Below are 18,828 nucleotides of genomic sequence, written 5' to 3' on the forward strand. Positions count from 1 at the left end.
TAAAAATCTTCAACCTCACATCAATTAGAGTTCCCACCTCCCCTACAGCTAATATACCCCCCTCCCTTCCCCCCGCCGCTAGTACCTCTAATTCAAATACAACCAATAAACCCATAGCCACACCCACCGGAACATCGCTCCCTCCAATAGCCTTACACCGTTACAACACGCGCAGTAATACACTCTCTTCCTTCCCTCCCACCAATAGCAGCCCCCCTCTAATAGTTACGTCAACGCAAACAGATCCCCCTCCAGCACAAAACTTCAGTTATAACACACGTAGCAAGAAGTCTACTGTTGCAAATACTTCTAACTCATAATATTACAAGCTATCTTTGTCACCGTCAAGTGGTAAATGCATACGATTCTACTTCAATATTTTTCAAATATCTTTTCACACAATTAACTCTACGTTTCTTGCTTCCATTTACAGATTCCACTTGTATATGCTTTTTCAACTAGAATATCTACAAACTCACAATTTACAACATTTGAACATCACTTCAAATTTTGAGATGGTCCCTAGTGATCCTATTTGAAACTGTTCTTCAACTTCTATTCACCAACTTCATATCCTCAACGTGTTCTACAACTTCACCATATGCATCTGACTTTCGTCTTTTATCTTCAAGATCATGATGAACTTCGGATCTCTCGACTAACTTTGACTTTTACTCTCTCCTCTTTACTTTGATTATATAAGATTTTTCGCCATCGTCTAATTAGAACCGCCATTACTATCAACTTTACTTTTATGCAATCTTACTACTTGTTGTATAACAATCTGTTGTTTTATTCCATTGTACTTATTTTAGCAACCTTCTAAGGTTAATTTTGTTAATACTTCCACTATTGTATCTCATCACATTGTATTTTCAAACCATCATTGTTATTTTTAATGTTATTTTACTTCAAATCTCTTCAAGATTTTAAAATTCATTTCATCACTACATGTTATTTAGACGCTTATTTTTAATTTAAGGTTAAGACTATGGCTGATGATGCCTTCAGAGAAGGCGAAACATGTCCCACTATTAGCTAACAAATTTATGTAAATCATCCAAGACGATTTTGTATTGATTAGGTGGTCTAATAAATAACTTAATGTTATTATTTCAATCTAATATCATCAATACGGACCAAAAATGATATTTATTACATGTAACACTTCCAGATACCGGGCATCCTCTGGAGTATCCAGCCCTACCTTGCAATGCTGAGCTCTGCCGAAGGTTGTTTTATTTCTATACATAACTACTCTTGGGACCAAAAATGGAACCTCCTGTTTGTTCTAGTGTTGGCTACTGAATGCACGATTCGAAGCAGTGTGTCGATTCGTTCGAGTGTGCAAGTGAATCGATTCGCAGGAACGGCGAGCTCACGGCACACGATTCAGCTTACTTCCAGCGGAGAGTGCTGAGTGGTGTACTCACTGGACGTTAACGGGGAGTCGAGCTTTCGCTGCAGCGAGACAGTGAATCGTGGCACATCGAAAGAATCGTGAACAAGCACGGCTCAGTGAGACACAAGATACACACGGCTCCTTAGCGGTACACTGGACACTGGCAGAGACCCGAGCTTCTGCTGCAGCGAGACATACAGGAGCCATGCTACACTGAAAGAATCGTATGCTATAACGGACTCTTGAGCTCAGCTCATTTGAAAATAATACCCACTTGCGTTCACTGTCCTCTTCTTACAGGGAGGTTTAAATAATAGATGGATTTATTTTCAGTGTTAAGAAAGTAGTCAAAACATAATTCTGAAGTAGCTAGTAAGTAGGTATGCTATTAGGTTATACTATTTGTTTAATGAATCTTAGTATTATAACTTGGTTGACATTTGACAATTAAACTCGACTCTAGCCTGCCCTATGTCTGAGTCATGCTCATGACCACTCAAAAGTACCTGTTTTATATTGGGAAGAATGGCTCAGTATTCTCTCAGTTCATATGTCACATCGTTGCACAAGACTTCAATCATTTGTGGACAGTGAGTGAGCCGACTGATGCATTAACTTAACCAATAGTATGTTGAATCAGAAAACCAGCGGGCTACTGTACATCTCGGGTAGCCTATACAAAATATGAAGATAAAAAAAATCTTCAGCTGATAGAGAAATACATATTTTCAAAAATGACTGAGCAAGCTGGATGTGCGGTTAGTATCGTGTAGCTATGCGTTTGCATTCAAGAGATGGTGGGTTCGAATTCCACCATCGGCAGCCGTTAAGATGGTTTTCCGTAATTTCCCCATTTTCGCACGAGGAAATGCTGGGACTGTACCTTAAGGTCATGGCTGCTACCTTCCTTCGATGTATTAGGGTGACTAGCATTTTTTTTTCTAAGAAAGGAGTTCATAGTATGAAGACCAGATGGCAGCTGCGATCACTGAATGCTGTTGCTGCTGTCTTACCAGTACATACTACACAGATGCAGTAGGAGCTGTGACTAATGTGCCGTGAATCGGATCACTGTATAGATTCAGTAACGTGGACGGAATCAAATTAATCGATTCAGTAAAATGAGTCGAATGTCCCATCACTAGTTGTTCTACAAAGGGTGGCAACCTCAAAATGATGTCCTTGATATTTAAGAAGCAAAAACGATATACTCCAGTAATGAGAAATGCATTCCTCGATTCCGGGTTACTTCCAGGGTTGATGGAAAGAGTTTCCTAGATGAGAGTTCTTTTCTGGTCTGTAATGTAAAAGAAATTATTGCTGGTGAAGTTGACAAGATGCGAAAGGTTCAGGGCGGATCAATAATTAAGTCATCGATGGCTGAACAGTGCAGACGGTCACTTAAAGCCAAAATGTTCAGAAAGGTAGAGGTTAATATCGAGAAGCACAAATCCCTGAACTCCTAACAAGGAGTTACCTTGTACAGGAATTTGGTTAAAACTTCCGGTGATGAAATGATCAGGAAAATTTTCAGTCTGCGAAGCACTCAATTTCAATATAAAGTTTACTCTATAACATACCTGTAAAAGAATGCATTATTAAACAAGGAATAAATACACACTATGAAACAAAGAATGACATGTTTCGTTCTTGAAAGAACATCAGATTCTATCAAGTCGCATTCAATATTTGGAAATATTTATCTCTGTTCACCTGTATGAATCTAAAATTTGGAACTTTGTGAAGCCCTGCTTTATCACCATTCCAGTATACTCTGCGAGGTGTTCGAAAATCCGGTGCACTTTCGTTGGTTGGCTGTCAGTCTGCTGTCCCTGCATTACGTCACGCCTTCCACCCTTGTCAGGTCATTGACGTGCTGGCCTTCCCCTATAGGTGCTTTACCCTTATTGTTCCCTTAGAATTATCATTGTTGTTGCTATCTTTTATTATTATTTCTCATATTCTACTCTTTAAAAATTGTGTTAGGGTTGTTAATGAGCATTTAATGGTCTGCCTATTATAACAGTATTTTTAATTCTTGTAAGACGTTACTTTTAGTGATGATAACCTGTTTAAAAATAGGCTCAAGTTGCAAAGACGGTGCGTAAATTTCCGGTAATTTACTACAGACAAGAATATCCTAACCCACGTTCTAACATCTGTTATGATAATTGCTGCTATCCTTATTATTTCTCATGTTAGTATTTATTAAAAATTTATGCAAGGGTACTTAACCCCTCAGCGCCGACCTCTATACGTGGTATAGACCCTCTTCCGTAGCCGCCTACCTCTATACGTCATATAGACCCACACATGGTTTCACATTTACGACTATAGCGCGAAGAGTTTTGTAGTTATTGATATGCAAATTTTTTTGTTTCTAAGAAGACATTTTCAGGTTTATCAGTGGTGTAAATAAGAATTGAAAATCGATATAATGTAGTTGTTTTTGCAAGGTTAATTATTTGTCAAGTAAATCTGAGCACCAATTTCTGCTTTTTTTTAAAAAAAGGTCTGTTTGCTTCATTCTTTCCCACAGAAGAAAATAAAGAAATGATCTGAGAAGTTAGGCTTTTCGCGTGATATTCTTTGCTCTATTTGTACATTGGGAGTGCGGTTTATTTATTATATTTGTCTTTATATCTCAGCTCGTAATATTTTCGTAACTCTCCACGAGCGCTCTGTGTAGGCATCAGCAAGTGCTGCTTTTTGTCATATGATACGAGAGCCAGTTGTTCATGGTACATATCTAGCTTGAAAGACTATGTCTCGACCTTTCATCTGAAATATGTATCGAGTTGGTTTGTTTCGCATACAGTAAGTGTTATTCCCCTCATTCAGTTTCGTCCTGCTGCTTTCGGTCTCGCTGCAGCTTTATCAGTCCGTGTGGCGCTCGGCCGTGGTTTGACTGACAGTAACGTGCTTGGAATATTGTATAATTCAGATGAACGTTTAGTCGGAAGTAGTAGTGACAGTATTAGCAGCACTGATAATGAAATAGATGATGTGGCGGTGGTAAATGATGAGAGTGACGATGAGGAGGAAACAGTACTTGGAAATTTTGTGTAGGAGACTATAGATAATTATACAGGTCAAAGGGAAGTTTTCAACAGTGAATTATGATTCCTAAATTCTCTAATAATATTCACACATGTCACAGAGACAAATATTGAGCAATTAGGGGTACCTTATCGGAGCAGCTGGTGAAAGGTTTGTTTACAAAATACGCTCGCTCGGGCGGGGAGAGAAATATTCAAGGCCGGCGCGCATCAGATAATACAGTTCCAAGGTTGCAGAAAAGACATTTTATCAGGAAATTAGCACCGAAGAGTGAGAAATCCAAACCTCAGAGACGTATCGTGTGTTACAAACACGACGAAAAGAAGACATCAGTGTACTGCTGAAAGGAGTGTAACTTGGGTCCCTGTCGCGAAGGGTGCTTCGAACTCGATCACTCGGAACTAAATTACTAAGGAAATGTGAAACAATTATGTAATTATCTGCACGTACTTCGTTCTGTCATGAGGAATTCCAAATTTGTTGAATATCGGGCTACTCTTATACTCGTAAGTTGTTGTAAGTGAATCGATGTATTTCAGTCGCGCGTAGTTGAAATCTCATCCGGCCGCTCGGTAGGAAGCTCTTTAAATGGCTGCGACGCTGAGGGGTTAATGAGCATTTGTCAGCCTAGTATACCGGTAATTAATTTTTATTATGTTGCTGTACATTCAATGACAGAATCTATTGTCAATATATATATATATATATATATATATATCTGTTGTCAGAATATGGAGGAATGTCTCAGCAATCTTCTTACCTTATTCAGCAGAATATGGCGTGAGGGAGAGTTTCCATCTCGATGGCTTGGGGGAATTTTAATATCAGTTTCCCGGTAACGATACGATGTTACTGTTTAATTATAGGCCAAATTGTCGTACAAACGATTTGTTTAATCTAGTTGAACAAATGGTGAACTGGCGACTTGTGTGGGTCCTGGAGGCGAGAGGTTTCCTGACCACCTACAATTGAGGCTTTTGTTCTCGTTGGTCATTGATCATCTGGTACGATTGGAGGGTGCCATTCAGGGGGCCTTGTATTGGAAGGAACACCTAGTTATGGTGTTTTTTGACCTGTAAGAGGATTTCAACACTACTTGGCAATATGGTATTGTCTCCATCCTACTCCAGGAGGGATTTGGGGGCATTTGCCAAACTTTGGGAACTTCATGCCTCATGGCTCTGTTGGGTTCGAGTAGAGAACGCATGTTCTCAATATTACATCGAAGAAAATTGTGTACCACAGGGATTTATTTGTTCTGATCATCACACTGTTCGCAGTCACCATCAACATAGCTGCTGCTGGGTCTGCAGTCATTCCATTGCTGTAGGTGGTAGGCACCTGCAGGTTCCAACTGTCGGCGCGGAATGTATGTGCATCGAGTTTAAACGGTAATAAAATTTGAACTAGTCCACCAATCTAAAATGAAATCACACCATCGTAAAGCCTGTTTTATTCTGCATTCTTTGGTGGTATTTGCATATTTTTATTAGGTTTCCTGGCAAAATTATCTTAGGCAGAATGCAAATAGTACCTATTTTCACGGCCTTTTTTTGGTAAACAACTTTGTAGTACCATTACACGTAAACGCACTGTCTGATTTTCATGAAATTTAGGTGGATTATGGATTATAAATGTATTTCTGAAATTTAATTATTTTACACACTTTGGCAACACGTAAACGCACTGTCTGATTTTCATGAAATTTAGGTGGATTATGGATTATAAATGTATTTCTGAAATTTAATTACTTTACACACTTTGGCAACAAAGTTATAGTTTTTTTAAAAGGTTGTATGTTTGATTATGGGTGGTCTTCCAAAATTGAGAATGAATTCATCAGAAAGGTCTGAAGTTTTTTGTTTCAAATTGTTGTATAACAAAAACGTACAGTGAATTCTGTAATTTATAACAATTTTTATTTGAAAGCGAGCAAGCGATATGCACTCACGTGTGTCAAGCAGCTTGAACAAAGGGTTGTCCAGTAAGTGGGCAAACCCCGTTGCGTGAGCTCTTTCACGATAAGATGACAAGCAGGTGAATCATGGTATTTCCAGGCTTATTTGTGGTGTAGATATTTGCATTCATCTGGGCTTTCAGTATCAGCCTGTATTGGTCTGAGTTAAAGATGCATCCGAGGTTATGTTTTACAGAAGGTGAAATACGTATGATAGTAAATGCAATTCGCTTTTTCACACTAGAGGGTGCAAGGCTACATGAAAACAGATATCCTGTGTGCCAACGAGTGGCAAATATTCTTTTTATTTCGCTCCAATCAGTGTAGGAACTTCAAGTGGAAAAAGCGAAAAATTTGTGTGTTGATTTATCGATCTCGCCTAAGAGGAAGAGGATATTGAGCTGACGGCCGAGTATGCAAATGGATCAGTTCAATATTAGAGTAATTCGCCGGGCTATTCACAAGTTCTTTCTGGAGAAACTGTTTCCAACTATTAAAACATTGAAGGATAAACATGAAAAAAATATGCCGGACTTCCCAGTTATGTCATGTATAGAGTTTTGTCAACTTATTAAAGTCATGGATTTTATGTTTAAATTTAAAAAGAAGCCTGTCCTTATGGAATCAGTGTCTGTTGCTGCTTTACGTCATGCAATTTTAAGAAAGATACGACTTGGGGAAAGTGGCTATAAAGTATATTGCACAGATAAGACTTGGTGCGGTCAAAATCACCTGGTTAAATATGCCTGGCAAGAAAACTTAATAGAAGCGTTGATTTGAGTAATTCCTCAAACTATGACTACTATCGTGGTTATTTACTGTAAGTTTCTGGATGGAGAGGGGTCTTTAGAACCTCATCTGGTGCCGGAAAACATGTCATTATTCTAGATATAGGTAGTGAAGACCGTTGTTTGGAAGGGGCAGAACTTTGCTATGTAGGAAAGAAATTAACTGGAGACTATCACAAGATGAATTCTCGGCATTTTGAGGAATGGTTTCGCGAGATTTTAATGGAACTCCCACCAAAGTCGGCTATTGTGATTAAGGCATTTTACTATCCGATACTTGACCCGGAAACGAAAATTCCAATGATGGCTTGGCTGACTACCGGTACTATTTCCTGGATAGAGAAAAGGAACATTTCTCTGCCTCCCGATGGTTCCATCTACAATTTATTAACAAAAGCCACCCGGATTGATCACACTAAGCCTTGTTTTGGAATTCCGCAAAAGAGACTACCAAATTATGAAAGAATTGCGCCAAGATGTTGAATTGGTGTGGTTGTCTGCCATGCATTGTGCGTTAAATGCCATAGAACTCGCCTGGGCTTATGTGAAAAATAAAGTACGGTAGCAAGTGTTTATATGGCAAATACACAGGAAAAGGGGAACCTTGAAAGTGTAATCGGAGATCTGTACGAGGAAACGTTACATTCCGTGACACCTGAGCTTGGGAAAAAGTGTGTAACGCATGTACAAAAAATTGAGAATTATTATTGGGAGAAAGATCATCTCTCAGAAAGTACGTTAAAGACACAGCCTCTAAATATTGATCTTGAGGACTCGGATTCCGAAAGTGACCATAATTTCCATTTCATTGATATCGGATGTAGGCTAGATGAATAGATCACTTATGCAAACAGATGCTTACATTGTAAATAGTAACCATTATACAGTACTTTATATATATTGTACATATTATATTCTAAATCTACAAAATACGAAAAAACAAAAAACTATAAAAATAAACTAACTTCATTTTTAAAGCTGCCGTTGGAGGTCCAAAGCTCTCGTGTAAAGCTGATGGGATGCTGTAAGTATGCGACAAGTCAGTTAGAAACTTTCGCTTATGTAACATGTGAGCGCCAGAATATAAGTGAAGACGTTCAGGTTTGTGCTAACTGGCCTTGTCTGTTAGTTGTACTTCCCTTGACGAAAGCGAGCTGATTTCATGCTGGAGCATCTACCACTCGCTTTCAAATAAAAACCGGTATAAGATACAGAAATCATTGTACGTTTCCGGTATACAACGATTTGAAACAGAAACTTCAGACCTTTCTGATGACTAAATCCCGATTTCGGAAGTCCACCCAGTATCAAACGGACAGCCTTTAAAAAAACAATAACTTTTTTGCCAAAGTGTGTAAAGTAATTAAATTTCAGAAATATATAATCATAATCCACTTAAATTTCATGAAAATCGGTACTTTTTTGTGTAATGGTACTACAAAGTTGTTTACATAAAACGGCCACGAAAATAGGTACTTTTTGCATTCCACCTGATATAACTTTGACAAGAAACATACCGTCAACTGGGGTTACTATGGTCACTTTTTTAAGTTTTTTGTGAATATCTTGCACATTTTATGAGATATCCATGTAAAAATGAAATATGATTTAGTATAAAGTGTTGGGTATCATCTCCTTACTAAAATAAATTTTTCGAACATCCGGTAATTGTCTCACATCTGAAAATGTAGTGACCATAGTAACCCCATGGGGTGGGGACACTATGGTCATATATTAAAATCACTCAAGAATTGTTACTAAATATGCAGGAATTAGCAGGAGGCAACTACGGTCAAGCAGAACATGTTTTTACAAGCATATTGATGTAAGAAATCTTATATTTAACTATAGTCTAAAGCTAAAAAGTTACAATTATGACAAACATTAAAGAAAAATGTTCAAAATGTGTTTAATTTGTTCTTTTCATGTATAATTGTCTCATTTCAAGTTGAAGCCAGTAAACTTTATTATAGAAGCTTAGCTTACCCCCACCTCTGCTCAACTGGAGGTGGTAGTATTTTAAGAATTTCACTTTGATAACAGAAGAAATGTATGCTTCCTTTGGTCACACAAAATATTCATGACATCATCTAAGAAATGTAACTTTCACTTCATCTTCTTGATAAGTACCATCATCATCTATCACTTTACTATGTAATGCAGTTTTTTTTTTGGTACTAAACTCAACCAGAACATAGTCTCCTGCTGTTGGTTTCCTACAGCATTCATCATTATCTTCTTCTGCCATCCTGCCTACTTTAATCTCTTCCCAAGTTTCTTCATCACTTCCATTTAAATGAATTTCAACATCATTTTCAGAGTCTGATGAATCTTCTCTTGTATGCCTTTTCTGCTTCTTTCTGAAGACTGGTAGCACTGATGTTTCACCACTTGTTCCTGCTTGAAACTGATCTTGAAGAGGGGGACAAGGTTCAATATCCTCCAAAGAGACACTTTTTTCTGGCTCAACAAAACATCTCTTCTTTCTTATGGAACCATTTCTTTACTTTGAATAGCACATTTCTTCCAAGAAACTTATTTAAAACTGACTCAGCAATGTCACTAACAACTGAAGAATTACTGTCAGTTTCTAGGACAGACCTCACTATTTTGCCACTAACACTGAAATAAAAAGGACACAAACATGAAGTATGAAAGAAACAAGGGAATAATAAAATATAAATGTATTAATTGTATACAATATTTAACAAGAGTAATCTAATATTACCCACAAGACAATTGAAGACCTGAGTGCAAGAACTAGCTAATAACCCAAAGTTAAGTTCTGAGAAAAACGAGAAAAACATTGAAAACTATATAAATCCTATAATTCATTAAAGGTTTCAGTTTAATATGAAAGTATATATGAATATACACTAATGTTTCATTTTTTAACCCACTACTCCATTTAGAAATAATAAAAAAACGAGAAAATGTGTGATGGAATTATCCATATCTTGCACTCAGATGTTTTAAGGAATGTAAAAACGGAATAGAAATTGGATAATGAATGCCATTACATGTTTTAATGTTTAAATTATGAAATATTGAGTTTTGAAAGGCCAGTGCATGACATACATAATACGTATTACGTAAAATATGGTTGAAAGCCGTTTTTAGAACTCGTGGCATGATGCCTCACTTTTAGAGCCATATTCTTCATCCTCGCGTTCACATCTGGGATCAGAATACCATTTCATGTGTACAGGAGGAATATACTCTGTGCCAATTTCATCACATCTCTGCACTTCTTGTTATTCAAAGGCAGTGGAGTTTGGTACAACTTGGCGGGATGCAATATTGGAGTACGTTTCGTCTTGAACAGACAAAATTTTGTATGAACAAAAGTGTTTTGACCACCGGAAACAGACAGCTCTCTCCCTTCATAAACAAATTTATAGTACCTACAGTACTTATTCTTAATGATTCGGTACCATTCTTTATTATTTTCTTAAAATGTGACACCAAGTGTTGTTTAAAATCAAATGCCATGTCCTGGTGTACTTTCACCATAGCAAATTTTTGGGAAGCAGATGAAACAATATCGCACCATTCCTGAGGGACAAACACGTACTCTTTCTTGCGTTTTAGCTTCTCAATCTGTGCGAAGGTACGATCACAGGGCATGAACGAATGTCCACGTTCTGGAAAATGGTGATATATTTTGACAAATCTTCCCGAAGCCGCTAGTGTACTTAAGTACTGAACCATCAAAATATTCTTGTTTTGCCCTGCACAGTTGTCAATAAAAATTTGCAGAGTTTTAATTTCATGCGGAGTGTAGTTCTCTGCATAATGGTTCTACACCTATTTCTTCATCCTCATCTTCACTATCAGTTTCAATGTTTCTTGCAGCAAGCTGCCTCTTCCTTCTCCACTTCATGCTTGTGCCTTCTGCAACAAAAATATATAGCATTGTTGTGTGTTCAATGCTCCTACAAAATATATGTCTAAAACTAATATTTATTTAAAGCTTACCTTTGAATATTATGTGAGATTATTAAGCCCACGAGATGTTCATCCTGAGCATTCTTCTCACTCATTTTGTTGAAATTTCTAAGAATTCGTTCCTTAATATCTTTGGAGAACTTGGCTGTACATTTTCTCTTACAAAAACAATCTGGAGCAACTGTCTTTGCAGGCACAAGTTTCCCTGTTGTTGATATATATTCTTCTCCATTCAACATATTTCGTTTCCTAACATTCCTTTGCCAGTTATATTCTTTTCTTGTTCTTTTCTTACTCTTTACCGGAGAAGAATCAGTTGAACTTGGTAGCGGTATCTAAAAATTACAATCATTTATAAAAGCATAAAGTGTGGGCTTCAAACTTCCACATTTATTGGAATGTAATATTTTAGTCTAAAATATTGTTGTATAATACAATGTAACATTAAACTGAATATTCTGTAATATACATTCTATACATTTAGCACTAAAATACAGCTCTTAATGGAACCTACCTCTGAATTAAAGCTTGCATTTGCAGCACTCAATAACTCACTGCATACAGCCACCTTCCTTACTCTTCTTCAGCACGAGGGCAACTGAGAGCAAGAACTAGATAATTCCGGTTATTATCCAAGTCTTGCACTCAGAAAGGAACCAGTTGAAACTTCAAGGCCATCTAGCGAGAAAAATAGGCACTTTCTGAAATTAACTTCTATAGTAACTGATAGAGGGCAGTTAAGGCTACAAATAGAAGTTAAAAGCTAATTTTTGCTAAATGTGGTCATTATCTAGTTCTTGCACTCATGTCTTCAATTGCAATGAGTTGATACTCATGACCATAGTAACCCCAGAAAACAAGACAATTATACTATTGTTTATAAATTTGCACTTTTAAGGTACAAAACAATTTCTTATAAAGATAAAATTACATACATACCTTCACAAGGAATAAACAAAGGTGAACAACACTTTCAGATTACATTTAGAAGTGATGACCTAGGAGCAACAGTTTAGCCAACTGTTATTTTTGTCAAAAAATAAGTGTTGAAACAAATGATAGTCAGAAAAACGTATTTCAGGTTAGAATCACAAGTTTTCCCTTTCTGGAAAGAAAAATGTGCCTAGATTGGAGGGAAATTTGAAAATTGAGATTTTAAAAATATATAATATATAAATAAGCCTCAATAACATTTTCCCTCAGTTTTGACCATAGTCACCACTGGGACCGTTGTCACCCCGGCTGACAGTAAAAAAAATACGCAGATACAACCAGAGAACGCAGAATAAAACAGGCTTTACGATGGTGTGATTATATTTTCTACTGGTGGACTGGTTCAAATTGTATTAGCGTTGAAACTGGACCGCATATTCTTTCTGCGCTGGCAGTAGGTGTCCATTTTGATGAACAACTAATGTGGCAGCACCACATTGCCAGTTGAATGTTGTCTATTTGAAGAGAAGTTTCTTAGTGGCACTTCACGTGGGTTGAGTGGCTCAGGCGGTTGAGGCGCTGGCCTTCTGACCCCAGCTTGGCAGTTTCGATCCTGGCTCAGTCCGGTGGTATTTGAAGGTGCTCAAATACAGTGGCCTCTTGTCGGTAGATTTACTGGCACGTAACAGAACTCCTGCGAGTCTAAATTCCGGCACTTCGGCCTCTCCAAAAACCGTAAAAGTTGGACGTAAAGCAAATAACATTATTATTGGTTCTATCCGGAATGGATTATGATGTTGCGGTTCAGCTTTGCTGAACATTTTACGTAATGGAGTTATGCTGTCAACCAGAGCTTTCTGTACTAGTCCCATTCCCAGCCTGTTGCTGAATCAGGATTTCAGTCTAGTTCTGCTAGTTCTGCGGCCGGATGTAAGACTAAATCTCCTCTATGGATCCAAGGTGAACTTGAATGTCTTTGTTCATTTGCAGTATTTCCAGGACTTCATTCACCGGTATCTGGACGTGCGATGTGTTTTCACAGACACTTCTGAGATAGGAGTAAAATGGAGAATGCTCTTACATTTCTGATAATATTAGCATGAAGAATTTGCTGCCAAGAGTGGGTACCGTTTATACCACGGAGCTCTTTGCTATCTTAGAAACTCGGCCATTTGCGCTGAGTGATCAAAGAGTCTACTTTCTTTTGTGTACAAACTCCTTAAGCTCTCTGCAGTCTATTGATACCTGTTTTCCGCAACACCCACTGGTACAGCAAATTCATAACTTTGCCTGGTTGTATGACAAAAAATTTTGAAAGAAACTTTGTGAAACAGGTCCCTATTTAATACAATTGTCAAACTATTTAGTTATAATAAATATTTATTTGATGTTAGGATGTGTGTCGATCCTTGTGCGTGCGGTGTACGAGTTGCAGGAAAGCTGAGGACAGCACAAACACCTAATCCCCAACCCAAGGGAATTAACTGTTTTAAGATTAAAAATCACTCGTCCCGGCTAAGAATTCGGCCCAGGATCCCCTGAATCGAAACCCTTGACGCAGACCATTCAGCCAACGAGGTGGGTGCGGAATCTTTGAACAATCCTTGCTCTCAAGCATTTTCATCTCTAATTCTGAACTGTAAAAGACAAACTGCGTACTGCATTTCCACTTAAATAAATGGTTCCCAACTATTTTCTACCATTTTATAATGATCCATGTAAATGAACAATAAGTGCATTTTTGTACAGCAATACTTAGTAATAATAAAGCTTTGAGCTCATAATTGCTTCTCCTGCTACTGAGATCCTAGTCTGGTTTATTTCTCTTCTGCTGCTAGCGGAGGTGCCTGGAACTGTATAGTCTATTAAATCTTGCTTCAGCTTGGTACATAGCGAAGAACCTTAAGACAACTTAACTATGATCTAGTGGGTGACATACTAATAATAGTTCAGAGATCTTTTTAGTGTACAATTCCGAATTTTTTATTAGCATGTTGTAAATGGCCTTCAGATTTCCATTTTCTGTTCATGTTTGTCACTTCACGTACCTTCATTTAAACAGATGTTCCTATAAATATTTTGGCATCATAGAAGCTGAACATGGCTTATAATTGTTCTATAATACAATCTAAAGGGAACAATGGTGGACTCTGAATGAAGAATGAACTGCAAATCATGTTTCAAACCCTTGGAGAAATTCACATTATTGTGTTTGGCTGGGAGGTGATTGGACTGTTGCTTGACGCATGGGGAACGCTTTTTTTGGTTGTTACTAGACATATCTCAATTTTCTGGCACCCTCCCTTCAAAACATCATATTCCAAATATGTTATGGTAAAATAAATTTCCTTCTGGGGATTTTTATTGCTTTAGGATATCATTATAATAAGTACTGTATTGTTACAAGATGTGAATATTGTTACGTGTTTAAATATGATTGCACTTGGCCATGCTTATTTACGCCCGGTAATACAGAAACTGTACTGATTGTTACGGATTTCACAATGTCCTCCTCCCATGAACATGCAAAAAAGAAAGGTTTCATATGATACAGACTCAGTGTTAAAGAACAGTTTATGAAAAAATAATGAAATAACGTAATTTGTGTAAAACTGTTTTTTAACAGCCATTGTAACATCTTTGATGAATGTTAATTTCCAGCATATGTGCCAGTCTGTTCTATTGCCTATGATTTAGTAATGAGTTAGTTGTCTGTGCTGGTTAATACTTCTTCGCATGTTTTTGCTGCAAATTTGTTGTTTAATACAAGCATTTATTTTGGTTAAGAATACCATAAATTAAAATAACAAGAAGTTGTGTAGTAAGAATGATGAAGAGTAGGTGATTGTGGACAAAAATGATCTGTAGCGAATCAGTATTATCAAATGCAGTACACAGGAGTGTATTCATGCCTAGTACTATAAAAAATTTCCCTGAAACACTTCACAGTATGGGAAATCATCATCATACTCTGAAGGCAAAGCCTTGTCGCTGCAACCATGCTCTCAGTCCTAAAAAAAAGACATAAAGAGTGTGGATGCGTTGAAGAACAGTGAAAGATGCTCTCATGTCTTTTTATGGTAAAACGTGACAGTGGGCTAATAGTGTTCTTTGGGCTGAATGTTATTTCATACGTTTTTTGGTTGAACACAATCTTATCTGCAGCAGACCATGGCGCTATGGACAACCACCTTTGAAGTTTGGTATCTCTGCTTTTGCTTTTTCTGTAACGTTGTAGGACTCTCAGTGATCAATACATATTCAATTCTGAAATTGCCCTATTGTTTTACACATTTGTAATGCTCGCAGATATTTCTCCGAAATTCCATTTTGTCATGTTGGTAACGAAAGACTCTTGATGTCTCTATTTAGACCACTAATCTGCCTGCTCTTCACATGTGGGCTAATATGCTTTTTACTGTTGCCAACTGCTATTGTTCTTAAGGATGATAAATCAGTTCTCTTTGAGTGGAAAAGTAGTTGACATATATTTCTGCAATAATTTCTCATGTTGAGTATTTTTTGGTACTTTTCCAGAGATACTTACAGGAGCATAATGGGGAATTACAATGGTGGTGTCAAGAGCTTCTTTGTCGCTAGGCTGTGTACCTGTTTGTTACGTGATGTTTTCTATTCTTAGTGCAGGACATTGGAGTGCAGTTATTGCTAACAGTTGTGGTAAATTTCCAGTAAGAAGTTTTAGGTGACACTCGTGTTGTGAGGCTGTATATTTTGTGATCAATATATTTTTCTTTCTATGGAAATTCTCCAAGCCCTTAAATGACTCTCTTGTGCCCTGTTCTTAGGTGAGGATTGTCCTGAGCATTGGAAAGTTACCGTAACCTGCTAATTATGTGGGGACAAAGACGTAGTGCGATAATACGAGGAATATGCAAAAATTTCCGTACGAATTGATATGACTGCTATTCTGTTGTTATAGGTTCAGTATTATTACAGCAATGCGTGACTATGCTTTCATTGCCACTTTAGGTATTCTGTGTTAGCCATAGTTAGGACACTTTGAATTTTGTTTGAAAAATCTGGAAATCTTTTCTTGTGGCTAAAATACACATTTTTTGTACGTGTTAATTCATTTTATCTGTCTATTTATTGAACATTTTAAAGCAGTGGCCGCAACATGTGGTGTTGTAAGATCTACCCTTGAACACAAGCAAGCAGAAGCATGGCAACATAACACGTACCTTACCCAACTCTGCCTGTAATTGTCGGTATTGATTTAAATATTCTTAAAAATATTGATCCCTATAAATGTCCACTTCTCTGGTCATTTGCTGCCAGAATCACTGCTCTGTTCAGACTTTCATCTTTGAGAGGTATTTAAAATAAATAAATGAACTTCCTTAAAATCCACTAGATTTGGCAAGGTTAAGACTTTCACAAAGTAGAACTCTATATACAAATGTGAGCCTTCATACACGATCAGTGGCTACTTCTGAGGAAGTTTGAAAGCCTCTTGAGGTGCATTGCATGTTCCAGTGTGACAATGACTAAAATAGACGAATACAGTAAAACCTTGTTAATTCAAAGTTGTTGGGACTCTAAAATCGTTCGACTTAACCGCCAATTCGTAATTTAGAAGTGCAAACCCTTGCTGCGTTTCAAAATATTCTAAGGCCCGTTACTGCATGCAGTTAAGCTTGATTCAAAGTTTACTGTACTGTTTGCATTTTAAATGCCTTGTAATTGCACGGAAAGTGCCCAACTCACTTAAAACATTGTGGCGTATACAACTTTCCTATGACGAGGGGATAAAGTTTCTCACTTCAGTGTGCATTGCAGCTCAGTACAATGACCACCACCCTTGTGCGAACTTAGCAGTTATGAAGTACACTGTAGACACACCGAAGTGAGTGTAAGTGCGAAAAACAGCCTCTCCACGTTCCGGAACACGTGTTCTATCTGGATAAATTTTGAATTTAAATTACTCTTAACATACTATTGTTTTAAAATGTGAAGGCAGTTTCGAATTAAAAGTCTGAATTTCGGTAATGGGGTTGGCGTTGTGCTTTGAATTACGAATTTCGAATTAAACAATTTAAATATCATGCAAAACCATATCTCATGTTTCAGAGAACGAAAGCTTCTTCGAATTAGGCGGGATTTTGAATTAATCAAATTCGAATTATCAAGGTTCTGCTGTAATGGAAAAGCAACAGAATTGGTGAATATAGATAAAATGTATTTAGACATGATTTTCATTTTCCTTTTTGTTATTTCTCTGTTGTGAATCCAACTCTATGCTCTCCATCACTACAACGAACGAGTTCCACCTCTAGCCTTCACTCTTACGTCGAGCAGATAGTATTTGCAATATATCATATATCGTGATGTTTTGCCACCACTGTTTGTAAGGGGTAAACATACTCTGTTTCAGCCCTCAGAAAGTACGTAGTCCATTCTCAGGAGGTTCTACAAGTGTAGGTCTCAGTAGCATTTGTGTAGCCTAGAAAACACCATAGTAGTTCTGGATTGACTGAGTTGTGAAAAGTGGTACGTGCTTACCTGTTTTGCAAGAGACTTCTCAGAATGTTAATAAATTAATAAAATTTGTTTTCATTATTTATTGCAGGTTATCCCAACAATAGCTACGACAAATGCTGCTCTACAGCAGGCTGGTGTTACACGGATCCTGAATATAGCGCCTTCGCCGCGAGTGAATGTAGTGGGTGTTTCCCAGGTACCGGGACGGACAGGAACCTTACTAGCTACAAGCAATGCGGTTAATAGTGGGACGAGTGATATACCTGGGAGGGGAACAGTTTCGCTTGTGGCCATTAGTCAGGCTGCCACAGTCAATGCCTCGTCGCATCCGACTTTGGTTAGTACTCTTTCCTCCCCTCCTAGACAGAGGACCGTGAATAGTGCCCTGGGCATGGTGCAATCTTCTCCAGCATTAGTGTTAACTACATCCTCACCAAACTTGATACGGACCTCGGGTAATAATGCATTTGCCACTCCAGTGCTTGCGGCATCTTCTAGTATTGCTCCGCCCACATCGCATGCTGTGTCGGGGAGAAAGAGGTCACGTCAGGACCTGCAAGAAAAGCCTCCTGCCAATGAGGAGGTTGCAGCAAAACGAAGAAAGGTGTACGAATATAGATCTGCCCAAATGCGTAAGATCAAGGAGGACTATGCTGAATGTGTAGCAGAGGTTTTCTTTCTCCAAGCTTGTGGAAATATGATGGACTATTACGTGTGGCGAAAGCGGCCTCCCTCAGCTCAGTTCCTGCACTTCCTTCGTGCTCATCGTCTTGATCCAGATGATGATGACGAAGATCTTTCCCTCTCGCTGTCGTCGGTTCCAGGGAGTACGACGACGGGCTTGGAAGTGAAGCCGCCATCTTCTCTTCCAACACCTGTAGCCTCATCACCTGGTGTCACTGTACCTGTATCTACTCCTGCCTGTGTTCCTCCTGCACCGATATCATCATCCCAACAAGGTAAGACACTTTCATATAGCAATTCTGTAGGCGTTAGAATTTCCCAATTCAACCAAGATAATTTTAGATGTGAAGCTTCCACAGTGTGTTAAATTGCTATTAAGTCTTTTTCATTTCTCTGGGTTGGACTGTTTTATTTTATATAACTTATATACAGGTTGCCTATGTTTTGAATACATTGCAGTATTCTTTAATTGGTTTTACTGGTTTTACATCCCAAAAACTATTTGGATGGTTTTCGGAGATGCCGAGGCGACGGCAATTTGTCCCACAGGTGTT

General features: G+C 37.9%; 1 protein-coding gene across 1 annotated transcript in view; it reads left to right on the forward strand.

Moving 5' to 3' along the window:
* Window positions 1-18,828, forward strand: part of dom (domino) — a 485,316-nt gene that overhangs the window by 32,105 nt on the left and 434,383 nt on the right. The window contains exon 3 of the mRNA XM_067154429.2: window positions 17,679-18,549. Within this exon, the coding sequence (XP_067010530.2) occupies window positions 17,679-18,549 (871 nt within the window). The remainder of the gene's footprint in view (window positions 1-17,678; window positions 18,550-18,828) is intronic.

The sequence above is a fragment of the Anabrus simplex genome, chromosome 10, assembly GCF_040414725.1.
Source record: "Anabrus simplex isolate iqAnaSimp1 chromosome 10, ASM4041472v1, whole genome shotgun sequence".
In the NCBI taxonomy this organism is placed as follows: domain Eukaryota; kingdom Metazoa; phylum Arthropoda; class Insecta; order Orthoptera; family Tettigoniidae; genus Anabrus; species Anabrus simplex.